The sequence below is a fragment of the Rousettus aegyptiacus genome, unplaced genomic scaffold (genome assembly GCF_014176215.1).
Source record: "Rousettus aegyptiacus isolate mRouAeg1 unplaced genomic scaffold, mRouAeg1.p scaffold_m13_p_8, whole genome shotgun sequence".
In the NCBI taxonomy this organism is placed as follows: Eukaryota; Metazoa; Chordata; class Mammalia; order Chiroptera; family Pteropodidae; genus Rousettus; species Rousettus aegyptiacus.
This window is the reverse complement of record NW_023416311.1, coordinates 26,846,048-26,863,946: the sequence shown is the minus strand read 5'-3', so window position 1 is coordinate 26,863,946 and position 17,899 is coordinate 26,846,048. Positions and strand designations below refer to the sequence as shown.

The window sequence follows — 17,899 nt, the reverse complement described above, 5'->3', positions numbered from 1 at the left end:
CCAACACTAAGGTGGTGTGGGGACTGTCTAGCACAGGGGTTCCCAACCCCTGGGGCCATGTGGCCTGTTAGGAACTGGGCCACACAGCAGGAGGTGAGGGGTGGGCCAGCAAGCAGTTTCATCTATACATTCAGCCGCTCCCCAGCTCTAGCATCACCACCTCAGTTCCACCTCAGATCATCAGGCATTAGATTCTCATAGGAACTCTAGTCCCTGGTGCCAAAAAAGGTTGGGGACCACTGGTCTAGCAGACTGATAATATAGGGGGCCCACTGGGTACTTGAGACTTCTGAGAAAGTCTGAGATCTGAACCTACCATATAGAACAGACATCAGGATTTGATCAGGAGTTGAGACAGACTGTGGTGGAAGGGACAGAGGGGTCTGGAAGTTGAAAGCTGAAAGAAGAGATTAGAATCCTTTGCCTCTGAGCTCCTTCCCCTTAGTGCTAAACATATTCATCCTCAAGTTCTAAGGCCATGACATTGTCAAAAATTGAGAACAGAGGCATAGTACAGATACAAATGTTTAATCTACATAAAAATTTCACAAAATGGGCAGCTGGTTGTACCAAGACCTTTGGTGAAGGGGTCAAAGAGGGGAAGGAAGTCGCTGTTAAAGGCAACACGGACAGTGGTCACAGTCACTGGGCAGGAGCAAAGCTGAGGGAAGGTGGGCTTGGACGTAGCCCCATTCCCTATCGCATGCACTTGCATGCACACTCCTCGCCTGTCAACAAGGAAGAGGGGTCTTGAAATGGTGATACGTTTCTGACTTGAGAAGCCCCAAGATGGCGGGGAGGGAGGTACTCCCTGGCTGGCTGCTGAATACTGCACCCAAGACACCTGACACTCATGTGGCACATCAATGTGAAACAGCAAGGGCAGGATGTGATTGCAGGCCTGAAGTGGCATCTGACTTGCTGGAGCACAAGAGAGCAGGGACCACTGTCCCAAACATGCAACACAATGGGTTGAGGACCCAACTAAGGCCTGCTGGGGAGAATGGCTGGCCCAGGCTGCAGGCTTGACCTGACTGGGGCCTGCTCTGCCTCTGCCTCCCTAGCTCCAAAGGTGACTGAAGACCAGGTACCAGTCAGCCTTTTTTCGAGAATGTTAACCTGGAGTCAGGCACAGTCCAAAGGGATTGCTCCTGGGGCTGTAGGAATGTGGGAAGGGAGGCTGAGGCAGCTGAAGACCTGTTGGACTCTGCCCCTAGGTAGGGGAGGGAGCTTAGTCTTGACGTGGGCAGGAGCCACCTGGCCACGGTACACTGAGCCTCCCTGGCAGTGATCAGCTGTTAGAGGCTTAGAGCTGGGCTGTCTCTCAGGGCTATCCTTCCCCTAACCTGAAAAGCAGCACCATGTGGCCAGCTGGTCCCTACCCCTCAGGGGGCTGGGCTTAGGGGGACAGCTGGAGAGGACAGGGCAGATGGGTGGGACAGTAGGAGGCAAAGTTGGAGTCCAAAGAGCCTTGATTCCCAGAGAGGGTAGACCACAGGTCAAGTGTGGAATTACTGAAAGCTGGGCAAGGGAAGCGTGGCTACCCTGGGCAGCCCTCCTTGGGAAGGGTGAAGTCGCCAGGGCCCGAGTTTGTCCCTTGCTGACCCATCACCCTGCTGGCTTTTTCCCAGCCTAGCTCCCCTGTCTCTTCTGTACAGACGCACACTGTTACAAAGATCATGCACACAATGGCTCAGGGCAGGGTGGGTATGGAAGGCCCCGTGGCAGTGAAAGGAGCAGTATGGAGTGAGAAGGTGGGGGCTCCAAGCCAGAGGATGGCAGCAGCCAAGGGGGCCTCCTCAGGGTGAACCATCCAGGGTGGAGTGGCAGGTAAGGTGATTTCTATCCAAAGATGCCTCCAAAGATGGAGGCAATGACAATGCCCAGGATCACACAGCAGATGATGATCATGATCTTCTTCTGCACCAGAGAAGCAGGAAAGAAAGGCCTCAGTGCGGGAGTGGCTGGAGCTGGGAGGGAGACTGGGTCTCTGGGCAGAGCTTTGAGGGGCCTGGGCTGTTGCAGATGGGGCTGTAATGAAGGTTGAGGGCTGGAGATGGCAGGGCTGAATGGGACAGGAAGGTGATGGCCTGAAATTGGTTTGGTGAGGTTGTTATAATGAGGCACTGAAGGCCTGGGAGACTTGGGTGAGGCTGTGCTCACAGCAAAGAGGTGGGATAGAGGCAGAGTGGGGAGAGATCTGTAACCACTGATAGGTGGGTAGGGTGGGGTACGTTTGGGTAGAGTTGGGGATTTTTACCCGGCGCGCCTTGCTCTGGTACTTGACTGCCTTCTTGGTGTCAGACACGGCCCTCTCCACATAGTCCACTGAGTGCTCCACATTGTATTCGATCCTGTCAATCATTTCCCCCTGCAGAGCCAGGGGTGCCTGAGTTCCAGATGGCTCCCCTTAGGGTCAGGACAGGCTTTGGGAAGGACTTCGGGAAAGCATCCTGAGGTTAGAGAGAACAAAGGGAGTGTGAGGAGAATGGGGTAGTTTCTCATCTATGCCAGGCATTCTGGGCAGCTCGTGCCTCTTCCCCTAGAGCAGCCATCCTGGGAGGGAACCGGCCATGCAGTCTCAGCCAAGGGTGTGAGGACCATGCAGAGAATGCTGAGCTGGGACTCTGACCATTGGTGCCAGACAGAAGACAATGCTGGGCAGATGAAGGCAGGGGCAGGAGTGAGTGGGCTGGAGTCTGGCCATAGCTCATAGGTGACCATGGTGAGCCCCTCATTCCATCCTCCTCAGGCATGATGGTTCCATCCAGCTCTCTTCTGTCTTCAACCTTTAAGACCCTCCCTGCCCAGCTCCACAGCACTCTTGGGCCCTGCAATCTGGTCCCATGCAGCCTGCAGAGGCCACTCTGACCATGACACTGCCCAAGACTCCCAGCAGTGGCATGCTGACAACTGACAGCTCTAAGTTCACTACTCCCATGGGTGTCCTTGTCACCATAGTCTTTCACCTGATAGCAACAGTAGCCTCTTCATGGCCTCTGTGCTTCCCAACTAGGGTCACGCCACTCTCATACTTCAGACCCTCCAATCTAGAAAAGACTCCAGGTGCCTAATACCTGCCAAGGCCCCTGTCTACCTCATCTCCAACTGCCCCTCCTTTCTCCTCAAATAAGGACCATGATGTTATTGGTCCCTCTGCCTGGGCCAAGTCTTCACTTTTCCCCTGGGAAGTCTCCAGAGCTCAAACACCACTCCCTCAGGCCTTCCCTAAATATTCCATCCAAAGTGGCGTCCTCAGTGACTATCACAGTAGTACTCCAAGGATGGCCCTTAGACTAGTAGCATCAGCATCATCCTTAAGCATGTTAGAAATGCTAATTCATGGGCTCCCACCCGAACATACTAATCTCTGGGAATGGAGATCCAAACAGGGAAACATAAGAAAATAAGCCCTCCAAGTGATTCTTGGGCACTTTCACGTTTAAGAACTGCTGCTCTATCACAATGCCAACTTCTAATATCTCTTGAGCACCTTGCACCACAACTGGGGAATATTCCAGTTTTCTTTACTTATGTTGCCCTTTCACCCAACAGACATTAGCTCCAGGAAGCAGGCCTTTAGCTGTCCTGGTCACTGCTATACTTCCAGCTCCTAGGAAATGACCAACTACAGTGCCCACATGACCAGACAGCTGTGGATGAGACAGGACAAGGTGGGTTGGGCCATGCAGGGCCATGCATTGCCTAGAGCCTAGTGGCTGAGCCATGCAGAGAGAGTCCTTCAAGGTGGGTGAGTCCCTGGAGGCAGTTTTAACAGTTGGTTAATTACCTGAAGACTCGGTCTCTCCCAGGCAGGGCAGCATGTCGGGCAGAAATGGTTGGGGTTAGTGCAGCCCTGGGTGTTGCTGTGGGCTGGTGGTGGGGAGCAGTGGGGCCCCGGGCACTCACCTGGCTCTCCACAAGCATGGCCATGTCCATGAACATGTCGTGCAGCTCACGGATGCTGTTCTCCAGCTTGATGATCTCACTGTGCCGCGTCTCAATCTCGCTCAAGGCCTGCTTCGAGATACTGGAGTCCATGATGATCTACGAGATGGGAGTAGTGGGCTGGGACCCAGGCACCTTGAGGGGACGGGGGTGGGGACCAGGACAGCAAGAGGCCAAATGCGAACACAGCTGGCATGGGCAGAAGCCTGAGCAGAATGTTCCCCCTTAGCCACAGCCCTCCCTCCACTTTTTGTGCAGTTCTTACTAGCTATTACTTAACTTCTCTGAGACTCAATTTCCTACCTATAACACTGCCTACCTGTGCTTTGTAACTGCTAAGTAGTACTTATCACCAGCATTGTATAGACCCCAAGAGACTGCCCAGTGGACCCAGGCTTTGAACTGCCTTTTTCCCATCCCTTCTCCTCCTGTTCTTCCTGCACTGAATGTAGCTGCTTGTCCCCTCTCTCCTCCTGGAACCCATGTCCTCAAACTGCCTCCCCACCTGTGTGCCATCTACTTCAGGAAGTCCCTTGCATGGCAGAGTACAGAGCTTCACTTGAATGCAGGGACAGCCAAGGGCACCTGTGTCCTCCAGGAGGGGAAAAAGGTCCTGAGGATGGTGGAAGAAGGCCCTAGCCAGTGGAAATGGGTAGAGGTAGCAAGGAACTGGACCCAACTGGGAGAAACCAGGAGACCTTTGCCACTAACATTTATATGACCTCAACCTGGTCTCTACCCCTCTTTGGGATCTGGGTTTCTCTAAAACCAGCTGTGTCCAAGACTGTCCAGATCAAGCACTCAGCTCATACACCAGGGTCATGGTATGAGGGCACCCTGTGGGAGGGGTGGTGTCCACACTCACTCCAGAGGCAAAGATGGCCGGGTTCCCACTTTCCAGCATGTCCTCCAGCTCCTCACTGGTTGTAGTCCTGCCGGCTGCAAGCAGGGGTCACACTGAGCACAGCCCTCCCTAGGGAGTTCAGCAGGGGCCTGGCCCTGACCCTCGGCCCCAGCTCCACCCCCTCAGCTTACTGATCTCCAGCTGCCTCTGGATGCGGCCCTTGCAGCGCTCTCGATAGTCAGACTGTGTCGCGTTGTACTCAGACATGACCTCCACAAATTTCCGAGACAGCGTAGAGTGCTGGGGATCCGAGATAGGGGTGCAGGTGTCAGGCCCAGCCCCATAAGGTCCCAGAGCCTCAGACACCAGCTGCCTGCCCCAGAGTCCCAGCCCACACCTGCGTCTTCCGGATCCTTAGGTCGGCAGATGAGCGATTCAGGCCTTCTTCCTGCTCAATGCTTTGCTCGATGCCTGGGGGGAATAGATGGCTGCTAGGCCATAATCTGCCTCCATTCACCACTGACCCCCAACCCACACACCTAGGATCTGGCTGAGGACCCTCCCACTAGGGGACTTGTGAGGTCACACCAGAAACAGTAAGAGGGAAAGCCAGGCACTGATGGAAGAGGGGCCAACAAGGGCTCTTCCAAGCATGATGAATGTATAGGTGTGTGCACATACGCACACCTACTTGTGAGGCCTCAGGCACATATCAGGCTGTATGTGAGCATCTGTTATATGCTAGGCCTAGTGGCTCAAGCCCACCCAGTCTCTCTCCTGCTCAGGAAGGCTGTATACCCAACAACGGGCCACGCCCAGAGTGGTAAGGGCCAGGGGCTGCAACATGTGGGGCAAGTGGCTCCTAGGTCTGTGCATTCTGGGTGTGTATGTCTGTGCTCACAAAGCACATGCAGGTTTCTGTCTGGGACCAAGCAGTTCTGGCCACTCCTCTAACCCTCTTTAGGTAAAGTGGGGAACAGTGCCCAGAGTAGAGCGCTCCCTAGATGAAGCCTCAGGCATCTGTCCCAAGGCCCAGCCCAAAGCCTGGCACAAATAGGCCTGCCAAGGAGCTGCTGAGTGAATGGCACATGATGGCAGTCTCATAAAGGAAAGCAAGATCCAAGGTACCCCCTCAGAGTTGGTGAAACCCTGTGAGCTGCATGGAGGAAGCAGGCCTCTGGTGCCTCCCACTCTAGACAAGACTAGAGCCCAGACTCACTCTTCAACTTGGAGCGCACTTTGTTTGCTGTCTTCTTTATGTCAGACATGAGCTCCTCCAGCTCCTCCTTCGTCTCTGGGGAAGGAGAAGGGTAGGGGTTGATACCCTGGATTCCCCAATGCTGATATTCAGGCTTAGTCTCCTGCACATGGGGCCATGGGGCCCATTGATGGGGTGCTCTGGGAAGACCCTGCACATCATGGGTCTCCCTTCTTCCCTGGCTAAGGTTCTGCCTGCCCCTCCAATCCTGGGCCAGAGCCATACCAGCTGCAGCCTCACACCCTCTTGTATTGCCTTCCAAGAAGCCTCCCTTTTTCTTTCACTGGCTTCCTCACCCCCTGCAGATAACAGATGGGTCTAAATTTAAGGCAGAAATAATTGTAGAGCAGCTGGTGATGCTAGAGTTGGCACTGGGGAGCATTTACTTGATACTTGTCTGAGTTGAAGGTGAGGGGTACAGGCTCACCTAGCATTACCTGGTGGTAAGCATTCAGCCAGTGGGCTGACAGGGCCAGGGGCCATGAAGATGGAAGCCAGTCCCCACATCTTCCCACATCCAGCACCCTGGGTGGGGCAGACCTTTATCTACTCACAAAGCCCTTCTCCCCAGGTGCTGAGCTCAGTGGAAGCCAACTACTGAGTGTCCAGTGGGTGGATGAGGGCAGGAGGCACCTGGCCTGGGTGAGAGCTGATAGAGAAGAGCTTCGAAGGGTGGATCCCCTGGAGTACAGTTGGCCCTGGAGGTAGCAGGCAGTTGGGCCTATGAGAAGGTGAAGCTGGACCTTGTTACAACTAGAACTACCTCCCTGAAGCTTGAAGAGGCTATGGGGGTGCTCGGCTTGCCCCACTCCCTGTGCAGGGTTACCTGGCAAAGTGGAGCAATATAGCTGCTTCCCTCTGGGGTGCTTGGTGGAGCGATGGGCCCCAGCCTGAGGGCAGCCCCCAGGACTCTACCCTCTGGAGAAAACACAACCGAGCTTCTAGCTGCAACCTTTCTCATCTACCTTCTGCTTGCCTCCAGTGCTGGGGCTGCTTCTGTAGGAAACTGGGGAGGGGTTTTACAGTAGATGATGAGGTGGGGCCACTCCCAAGTGAGGTGGAGTGGAGGGCTTTGAGGGGTGGAGGAGAATGCCTCATTCGTATGAACAAAGGAAAACTTGGTTACCAGCTGCTCTGACGTCTCACCCGTTTTAGTTCAGAACCAAAATAGCCCAGCCGGATGGCAGCCCCCAGAGGAGGCAGAGCAAGCCTCAGCCCAGGAAAGCCCCCCACTTACTGCCATCTTTCTCTGTGACTCCTTAACTCTGCTCATCTCTGCCCTAGAAGCCTTACCTTTACTCAGCCCACACCAGTGAGCTCCTGACTGCTCTGCTCACAGGTGGCAATTCTGAACTGGTCACTACTGACTATATGACATGGGGAGAAGTGCTGATGGTGGCACAAAGGAGCTGAGGGGAGAAGCCAGGCAGCTCTGCTGTCCTATGCCACCCCACCTTCCAGCAGGTAAGAGGCTCTTTATAGTTTCTGCCCCTCAATCACCTTCCTTCTCACCAGGAGTGACCCACTGAGGACACACACTGATCCAGATATAGATGGGCACACAGACAAACCATGTCACATGTTGCCATTCCAGACAAGCCTCTGGGAAGAGGGGTGAAGCATGATGACTGCACTGGATGTATACCCTGCTTGGGGTGGTCCCCTTCTTTCTACCCCTTCCTCGGACAGTTACTCTGGCTCCCAGCTGACTCATTTTGCCTTATAAGAGCCTGGCACTGAAAGGTTGGTGTGGCATTGGCTTCAGGTTCAAACACACTTTGGGGGTGTGAAGAGATTTTTTTCCTGGATGCTTGAGGATGCCTATGGGCCTGGGAGTGAGAGGCCATAGATAGGGAGGTAGTGCTAGAGATGATACTGAAAGGAAGTCCTAGGTACTATGGGTGGCAGGCTGTGAGTTCTGGGCCCTGTCACTGCCTCCCTGGGGCTGAGGGTAAGCCCCTGCCAGAGGAGGGGACCTCGCGCCTGCATGTTGTCAGTGTGACACTTAACACCTCAACAGGAATTGTGACAGCCAGGTCAGGGGGACCTGTCCGGGGACAGAGTGGAATGTAGATACACACAGGCTCCTTGTGCAGATGGAGCCCTGAGAAAGTCTGGTTCCGGGGTACCAGTGGCCAGGTGTCAGGGCTGCCAGCTCTTTCCAGAAGCTCTGCCTGCTTGGACGGCTTGCCCTCCCACATTACTGATGCCTCAGAGCTGCCATCTGCTCCCCAGGGAGCCGATGAGGGGAGGGGCTGGACTGAGAGACCTCCTATTCATTAGAGGCAGCTCCCTCCCTCTTTGCCTCCCTCCCAGAACCCTAGGGCTCTAGCCAGCCCAGTGGCCTTAGAAAAAAGCCAGCTTACCAGAGGAGGGAGGGCAGGCTGACCCTGCCCAGGCCTGAGGAGGGCTACCCCTCCCATCATGCTTTCAGAAGACGTGGGTCCAGAGGGTGATACTGGGCACGGAAACCCACCACCCTGGGCCTGGGGCAGCTGTGTTTGCTAAGGTTCCCATGGAGCCTTCTCCAACCTGGCCAGGCCCAGGTGCCCCTCAGCCAACAGTAACGAAGGGTGCCACTTTCAGGCAGCAGCACCTTCCCGGAGGCCTTGAAACTTGCCCCTCACACCTATATACTCACTCTCATCAGGGTTAGGGGAGGCCAGGATGGCACTGTGCTTCCGCTTCACCTCCTCCACGTTCTCCGAGATCTTGTCAATGAAGCCGCGGATTTCCTCCACCTGTGGACCAAAGTAGGCTGGTCAGGAGAAAATCCAGGGACAGGGCTTTCTGGGCCCATGGCTTGCTCAAAGTGGCACCAGAAGTCAGGCTTTGGGCTAGGCTGGGGCAAATGGTAATGGTGGGGTTGGCTGCTCCAAGATCATTCTAGACTGAGGTGGTGAGGAGTGGGCCAGTCCAATCCTACACTTTGTTCCCCTCTGATCTGCAGTCTATCCAACCTCAAAATAGGTTAATTGGTGTTCAAGGGCTGTGTGAGAACCCTGGGCCTGGCTCAGAGTGAGACATAGTCACCCAAGGCCTGCCAGTGTATGGGGAGAGGTGAAGTGTGGTGGCTCCCACCTGTTCAAAGAACTCATCCATGAAGCGGTCTCGGTCCACAGTGACAGTGACATCATCATCATCATCGCTGTCCTTGGCCTGCAGAGGTATGCACACATGAGCGGACCTGTGGTAGGACCACTGGGTCCCACAGGACCTGGGACCCCAAACTGCCTAGCATCCATATATAGCAGGCTTGCAGGCTGTAGCTCCAGGGCCCTAACCATTCCCTCTGTCTTTTTGGCAGGAATAAGGCCTGGCTATGCCCTCAGCTACCAGCCACAGTGAGACCTGGAAGATCTCTGGTGACCCAGCATAAGGAGAGAGGCCTTGCCTTTTAAGTTGGTGATGGGGAACAGTCTCCATCTCCATCCAGGGACTCTTTACCCTGCCCAGCTGCCTGCTCCTTCCCCCAAAGGACCGTGGTCCTCCCTGTACTTCCTCCACTCTAGGGTGCCACCTGGGAGGCCCTGCCACTGGCTGGGCAAGAAAACCTCAGGGCTTCGTCCCCTGGCCTATGACCCCAATTCACAGACCTTGCCTGAGAAAGGCCATCTGGAGGCCAGGATTGTGTTCTCTCCAGGCCAGGAGTTCCCAAGCTCCCTTTCTTGGAAGGGCCCTGGAAGGGGAAGCCTGGGCTGTCCTGGGCCTGAACATCACCAACACCTCCCTCCCAAAAAGCTGGGTGGCTTAAACATGAGGACATGCCCACAGCATCCCAGACAAGCTGAGAGAGACTGCCTGTGCAGGGCTCTGCCAGGTGCCGGCTTTGCCCACTCTCAGGAACCTCTCTCTCCTGGTCAGTCTTGACATAGGACATTGATTCCTTTTCTTTTCTGGCCCAGAGCTGGGCCCAGTAGGCACAAGAGGCCAGTCATGTTGCCACTTGGCTTGGGGCCTGCCTAGGCCTCAGCCACAGGTATAGGCCATACAAAAGCCACCTGCATCATGGAGTGGAGGTAATTATACCCCTGACTTCCCTGCATGCTGGCCATGTTCATTACTGTCCACCCAACACCTTGACTTGGCCAGGGTCAGCCTACTTTGCTGGCAAGGTCAGCGTCCCTCTCCAGAGATAAAGCCAGGGCAGGACCATCTCCCCTTAGACTGGAGTTCTTAGGTTCAGTCACACTTCTTCATTTCTCAATTCCCTATGGGGAGAAGGCACTAGCAGGCTGGGCACTGGCTCTCATCTCCATGCTCTCTCACACCAAAGACCAAGATGGAGGCAGGTGGAGGGTGAGGTGATGGGGAAGCTGAGGGACCAACATAGACACTGACTGGCTGAGGGACTTATCTGTGGGTGTGTTTGCTCCTCTACAAAATGGGGACAGTGAACACCTGGCTGCAAGGAGGGCTGAGGAAGGGTGGGGAAGCATAGTATGTTCTTCAAAGGGCTGTGCCCCTAGGGCTCTAGGGGGTTCCACCATCCCACCAAAGAGGGGCTTGCCTAGAAACTTTTTGAAGATGGCTCTGAGGGGCCCCTCTCATCAAGAGATCACATCTCTTCCCCCAGCAGCTAAAATAAATGCTAGTTCCCACAAGTGCCTATGGCTACTACCAGGTGGTCCCCCTTCCCCCTACCAAGCCCACCTATAGACACATGGAATCTAGAACCATTCCCACACTTTTAGACCATGCTTAGGAACTGAGACAGAGTGCAGCCTGGAGGAGTCCAGTTCCCCTTCCTCGGCAGCCTGACAGGTCGGCAAGTGGCCCTAGGAGCTCCTGCCATTCAGCGCCCTGCCCTTTCTGTCCTCCTGGTGCTCAGAAACAGGAGTGGGCTTGAAGAGGGAGGAGACGAATTTTCCAGCTCCCTTCCCAGAAAGAACAGTGATCAGCTAGGGCCAAAGACAAGGGCACCTGAATCACCAGAGATGAGTGTCATTGCAAGAGACCCTTGGGATCTGGGTTGGTGACCCTCTTTGGGCCTCAGCTTGCCCATCTGTAAAACAAGGTCATATCTTATCCAGGTATCCAGCCAGCTCTGACCTGCTACCTCCACAGCCACCCCAGAGGACTGAAGGCTGGACTCGGGTAGTTCTTCCAACAAAAGGTTGACATGAGAGATGCCCATGTCCTCCTCCTGGCTCTTCATCTATGAAGGTAGAGCTATGAAGAGGCCAGGGTCTGACTGGGGCACTCAGGTTGGGGCACTTAGAATGGGCCTCAAAGCCAATTAGAGGGTTAAGGGCCTAACCTCACAGCTTTGGTCAAACTATTGTGCCTCCATGCAAAACCTTGAGGGGATGCTCCAAGGGAACCCTTTCTTACCAAGTTCTTCTACTTCTTCCGCCTTAGGACTTTTCATCCCACCCTCCTCTTTACCTCTCTGCCCCAGCATGAAATCTGATCCAGACACACCTCACCTTTAATGGGCACCCTGCTCCTCCGATCCATCCACTGTCCCCTCTGCTTTCCCCATGCAGGTCCTTTTGCCCAGGATGCTGATTCCATAACACTGATATTCCTTTCATCCTTAGCTGCCACCTCCTTCTGGAGGCCTTCCCCAGCTCCTTGGGGGAAGGCTTCTGGAAGGAGGCTTCCTCTCACACCCTATTCACATCCCTACTGGAGCCACAGCCACAGACTCTCAGGCCCTAAGGTGCCTGAAAAGTCACCTTAGCCACAGCTTCCAGCCTCAGCTTGCATGCTTCTTGTGATGGTGAGCTCACTAGCTTTCCTAGGCAGCTCTACCATATCTGGCAGCCCCCATTATTGGAAAATCATTCCCTTTCCTGTAGTTTGGCCCCAGACCACAAAGAACCTGTTGATGCTCTCTCCCTTGGGCTGGCTTTGCCAGAGACCTGAAGTTAGCATCCACATCCTCCTTGGATTTTTCTTCTCAAGTTGACCATTCCATCCCCTTCAGATCCTTCCTGAGTCCCTTAAATTGTAATGCCTGCCCCAGACTTGTTCAATTTGGCCTGTTTTCCCCTGTAGTAAAGGATACAAACTAAATCTGCTGCTGATAGTGGTCTGAGTAGTGCCAAAGAGCTGACCCATCCTCCTTCTTTCTTCATATTCTGCCTCTATTAATGCAGCCGGAGATCACATAAGGGATCCTACAGCACTTCCTGACAAGGAAAACCCCAAGCCCTTTACCACTGTCTTCTTGATTAGATTCTGGGTCAAGTGAAGGAACTTTTTTGTTTCATTTCTAATCTTTGTTCCAGTTTGTTAAAAGCTGATGGCTCATGACGCTACTGTCTCCTGCAACCTCATCCACAGCTAGGCCAGAGTCCTGTGGCACCTTTCTAGAGGTGTTTTCCAGATTAACTCAGACCCCTAATCAGTTCTCACTGGACGCTGAATAAATGACACAAATGTAGGATGCCAGCCTCCCTACCTCCCCTGCCCGCAACCCAGACACACTCCTGACCAAAACGGAACTTGGAACTAGTGTCTTTCTAATGTCCTGGGCTGGCCAGGTTGGACATCATGCACATGCACAAAGTGGGTACCCCGATGTCTGCTGAATGATTAGGGTCCCTTGGGAATCCACCAACCCTCTCTGAGTGGCAGTCACATCTCTGGAAAGAGGGATGGAGGGACTGGAGTTGGGGACTTGGGAGGCTTCCAAATGGAGGTGGCAGCTGGAGCCATGGGACAATTATAAGCTTGAAGATTCAAATGTCTTCTGGATCAACTCACCCAGACTCCATGTGGGCACCCAGCCTGCCACCTGGCCAAAACTAGTCTCCACCTCATTCTCCTGAAATCCCTCCTCTGAACCCCCCTGCTCAGATCTCCCCTCCCCATCCCCAAGGGCCCCTCAAGTCAGAAGCCAGAAGGCATCTTCCTCTCCTCTCACATCCAACCAACATCCGATTGTCCTGGTGTTTTCTGTTCATCCTTCAGTGGTTCTCAAGCCTGGTCTAGCACCAGCATCCCTTCGGAGGATATGAAGAAAACAACTTCCAGGGTCCTATCCCAGAGAAATCAAACCAGAATTTATGGGGCTGGAGGTGGTGAGGCTAAGTTAATAACCTCCTAGGTTTGAGACCTGCTGGTCTGGTGTCACTCCTCTCTGACCGGCTGTCTGTCTCAGCTCTAGCTACACCACCTCTGGCCTGAGCAACCATGAATAAAAGCCAGGAGGCGTGGAAAGGGGTGCTGCCCCCACAACAGCAACCTTCAGTAACAGAAGATCCTGCTAGAACCAGCTAGAACCACTAGCACAAAGCCCTAAGCTTCCCCTAGTGGAAGCCAGGCAGCCCTGGTGGTATCTCTTAGCAGAGGCTCTAGGATTTCAGGATAACTTTCTGGAAACAAGAGTTTGATTACTCCAAGAGGCTCAGAGGTCAGGCAACCTCCAGGCCTGTCCCCAGGGATGGCAGCAGGCCAGCCAGCAGGGTTGATTCATTCCTGCTGAGCAGGAGTTGCTGCTGTCTGCCTTGTGGGCTATTTTTTTCCCTTCTTCTTTTTAATGACTAATCAAAGTCAATATCACTAGAGAGACCCAGAGCTGAGTCAGGGGTGTGTGAGAGGCCAAGCTGGGTCTCCAGGAAAGAGGGTTCTCCAGTATGATCCCTGTACCTTCTCACCATCCTGTGTACTCCCTCCTCCAACAGATTCCTGCTCTGAGCAGGGTCTGCCTCTTAGCAGAGCCCCAGAGCAGCTTAAGGTGGCAACTTCAGGTAGTGAAAAAGGGCTGAGCTCTGCCCCTAGATGTTATGTGATCTTGGATAAACCCCTAGCACTTTCTGGACCTGTTTTCCAACTTGTAAGTTAGGCAGTTTAACTAGGTAGTCCTTGAAGACTATTCCAGCTGCACCCCAGATGAAAATGTGCCCAAATCCATTGTTCCTTCTGGGAAGAGGTAACTAGAAAGAGGGAGAGAAGCAATGCCACCCTGAGCCTATTCTTATACCCATTTCTTTTACTCTGAAAGGCAGATCCTGCTGGCTCCATTGTACAGATGAAATGAGTATAGAGAGAAGGCACAAACCTGCCTGCTGTTGCCCCGGGACCCACAGTCTCTTCCCAGTAGTGAGAAAAACAAAAAAGGGAACTAGTAGGCAAAGGGGGAAACTGCCCTGGCTGCTCCAGTGGACTGGGCTCTGCTCTAGACCAGGTGTTAGGACCACTCACCATTCTCTCTTGGTTGGGCATTCCCACTCCTCTGCTTTTGCTCACCCTGGTCCCTCCTTTTGGACTACCTCTCCCCCTCCCTTCAAATCAAACTCCTCTTGGGCCATCCCAAGTCCTCTTCTTCCAGGAAGGCCTTTTCTAGGATCTGCCCACCATGACTATTCCTCCTCTCTCTGTCCTTTGGCTCCTACAGCAGGTCCCATGTGTCCCACACAGCCTAGCATGTATATGAACACTGTTCTGGGCCTAGGAAGGGTTGGGTCAACTCCAAGAATTTCTCAGAAAAAGAAAAAAAGAAAAAAGAAAAAAGAAAAAAAAGGAAACCAGGGAGGCCTGGTTTCCCTCTGAATTGGGGGAAATAGGCAGCTGCATGGCAGGCAGGGCTGCCTGGGATATCTTTCCCCCAAAGTCTTCTGCTTGTGTGACTCTGGGCTAGTGTTTGCCCCTCTTAGGCCTTTGGTTGCCCTTCTGATCTTTGAGGGCTGCCTATAAGGCGGGGGCCCCCACGTTGGCCCCAATGATCCCTTCACTCTCTTTCTGGGCAGGAGGGGGCTAGAGAAGGCTAGAGGCCTGGGCCTGGCCTACAGAGTGCTAAGCAAACGTGCCAGCTCCCTCCCCAAGTGCGACTTTTATAAATAAGCTCCCTTCCCTGCATTCCTTCCAAATGTGGTGGCGTTGGGTGAGGAAGGAGGAGGAAGGAGGAGGAGGGGGAAGGAGGGAGGGGTAGGGGGTGATGCAAGTTGCTGTCTCAAGCACCATCTCTGTCCATCCCAGCCGGTACTAGACTCTTGGTTCCTGGGGTTCTGGTCTGAAACTCTGATATGGAGTCAGAGTCAGGAGTCCTATGACCACCCTTCCTGCCCTGAGAATCTGGGTTCTAGGTTTTCCTATTTCTACTTTATAGATGGGAATTTGAGGCCCAGAGTGAAACTTATGGGAATGGCTAACTATTCCAACCCCTCTAGTGTGGGTTCTTGCCACCACTCCATCCTACCCACAAGGCTGCTAGAAACACCTAATGGGCAAGACCACCAAAAATGAGGACAGCAGCTTTAATGGGCTCCGAATGCCTGAAGGGTTACGGCTAGAGAGGAAGCCTCAGTTGATTCAGAGAAACCAGGCCTTACCATCTAAGGGCCCAACTTGGTTAGTATGTGGGGAGGTTTACGGGGGGGGGGGGGACATTCACAGAGATACACACTGGAGCAACAGACCTAGGTTCAAGTTCCCTACAACCCAAGCTTTCCTAGGGGTTCCCCAGTCCCAGCCAGGCATAAGTCTGCCTCTCTTTGGACTTGGGAATGCCTCTCTTTGGACTTGGGAATGCCCCTCTTGATCTACCAGGCAAGCTACTTGCTCTTTTGTGCCTCAGTTTCCCCTTCAGCAGAGGGGATGAAGGAGGATGAGCCAGAGGGCCTGTCAGATGTAGAGGACTGTGTACTCTCTGACCACTGGTTCCCACATATACTTTCATCTGACCCAGGAGATACCCAAACATCAGCAAATGCACCACATGGCCATTCACTGCAAAGATAACACTCTTTATGACTCAACGGAACACAGGAAACTTGAGGGCAACCGCAAGGACTGGCAGGGAAGTATTTAGACACTACATACGACATGAGGGACCACCTTCTTCCTTTGAAACCTCCTGAGGTTTACTCTGGGGGTTGGGCACTCAGCCAGAAAAAAGACAGGTCTGATTGTAAGGTAGGGGCTGGCGGCCAGAGCAAGGGAGAAATGGAGGCAGGAGGACACAGGTCCCAAGCCCAGGTCACCTGGGGAATAAAACTGGTCTAATGGGGGAAGACCCAGGCACAAATATATGGAGTCTCTGGGCAGTGAGTATCAAAAGCTCAAAGGATACTTGAAATTTTCCATGTGAGAGGACCTAGGTCTCTAGCTCCAAGCTGGACAGCAAGGGTACGGTTCTGGGGAGCCACTGGGATCCCCCAGAGACCAGCAGACAGGGCCTGCCAACAGGGTGGTCAGCCAGAGGATCAGAAGAAACTCAACCTGGTCTAGAGCCCTGATGGGCCCCCTCCCCACAGGTAGGCTTCATTTCCTTCGCTGCCCCACCACAGGATCCAGACTTGCCACCCCTAAGAGCAGAGGTGTGAACCCAGGACTAAATAGCAGAGGCAAGGGGAGTGGGCGGGGCTGTGGATGAGGAGCAGGCGGCAGGGGTCTCACAGTCAGGGCTGGGAGAGAGTGGACTGTGATTCAGAACCTTAGCGCATCCTCCTACTCCCTTCAAACCCTGCCCCAGGAGCCACACCCAGGGAGCCTACAAGAAACAGGTGGAAAAATAGGTTCTGGTCCGAATCGGACCAGAGAACACTGGAAGGGTCTGGAAACGCCGCCCCAGGCTTCCCCGAAGCCAGGAAGATGGACCGGGGGCGGGCAGCAGCTCCCAATCGTGACAGGGTGGGGAGCCACAGGTGATGGGAGCTACAGGTGATGGGAGGTAATGGGAGGTGATGGGGGCGGCGGGGCGTCGCGTGAGCCAGCGCCCACCGAAGGAGCCCGACCCCACCCGACCGTCCGATTCCCGCAGCGCTCCCCGCAGAGGGGCTCTGGGTAGGGGATCGCCCCCGGCCCCTTCCTACCGCGGTCCCCGCCGTCTGTCTATACCAGAGCGGGGAAAGGAAGGTCGGTGATTTGGCACCGTGTGGGAACAGACTGGACCTGCTTCGCGGACGGCGAAAGGTTAGGCTTCCGTCCGGCCATCGATATCCGATTGATACCCCTCCAATCCCCACAACGAGGAAGCGACAAAAAGTTTATCCAGGACCCCTGACTCCAGACGCCAGCACATGGGCCAAAGGGTCCGAGCTCACGCCAGCCCGTGACCCGGAGGGGTACGAGGGGTGGGACCCGTTGGAAGGTCGGGGTCTCCGGTTCCACCCCATTCCCTCCCGCCCCGGCCGGGCACGGAGGGGCTACCGCCGGGGTGACTGCCGGAGCCGAACGGGGAGTGGCCCGCGCGCTGAGCGAGCGGAGAGTGGCGGCACGCAGGGGCCGGACTCACCGTGCGGAGCTCCTGGGTTCGGTCCTTCATGCTCTCGGGAGTGGCCGCGGCGCCGGCTGCAGCCTTGTGAGTCCCGCATGCGCGGCGGCCGCCCCGCGGCTGCGCAGCGCCAACCCAGCCCCGCCCCGGCCCTCGGGACCCCGGCCTAGCCCCCAGCCCGGCCCCGCCCAGCGCCGGCCCCGCCCCGCCCCACCAGGCCGCGGCCTCGCTCCAGGTTCTGGGAATCCCGCGCCTTTCCCGGATCCACCATAAGGTCCTAGCTCTGCGACCTAGCTCCCTGCGTTCTTGACGCGTGATCACTGCCTGGGTTAGGGCTCCAGAGCCCTGCTCTCTCACTTGCCTCAACCTTTCCTTGACTCAGTCGCTCAGTATCCTTCATTGTGGACCCTGAATCTTCACTCCCTGAGGCCCCCAGACCCCTGGGGATTTTTTGGAGGTTGGACCCCCTCCCCACCTTGATTTCATTGCTTGTAACCTCCAGCAGCCCTCTCCAAAAACCTCTAGAGTTCCAGCCTCTGAGCTCCTGCCCTTCCTACTTTACTCCATCGCCCAGACTCAGGCTCCGCCCCCTTTCCTCGGGATTTCTCAGTTCATAGGTCTGATGCAGGGTGACCACCCTTTTTCCTTTAGTTTCCACTCCCAGCAGCATACTGGAACCCTTCTA

General features: G+C 54.8%; 1 protein-coding gene across 3 annotated transcripts; it reads right to left on the bottom strand.

Moving 5' to 3' along the window:
• Window positions 1–512: 512 nt before the first annotated feature.
• Window positions 513–17,343, bottom strand: STX1A (syntaxin 1A). Of its 3 annotated transcripts, none has more exons than XR_001597142.2 (10): window positions 17,236–17,343; window positions 9,132–9,209; window positions 8,692–8,791; window positions 6,012–6,086; window positions 5,190–5,263; window positions 4,984–5,092; window positions 4,814–4,887; window positions 3,910–4,047; window positions 2,261–2,453; window positions 513–1,920 (listed from the first exon to the last, which is right to left on the bottom strand). XR_001597142.2 is itself a non-coding variant. In XM_016146577.2 (10 exons), the coding sequence occupies exons 1-10, from the start codon at window positions 17,263–17,265 to the stop codon at window positions 1,843–1,845; spliced, it is 867 nt and encodes a 288-aa protein (XP_016002063.1). In that variant the 5' UTR covers window positions 17,266–17,343; the 3' UTR covers window positions 513–1,842. The 3 variants fall into 3 exon arrangements, 2 of the variants coding, with proteins under 2 accessions (XP_016002063.1, XP_036081491.1); XM_016146577.2 differs by having other exon boundaries at window positions 2,261–2,371; XM_036225598.1 differs by having other exon boundaries at window positions 513–2,371.
• Window positions 17,344–17,899: the final 556 nt, after the last annotated feature.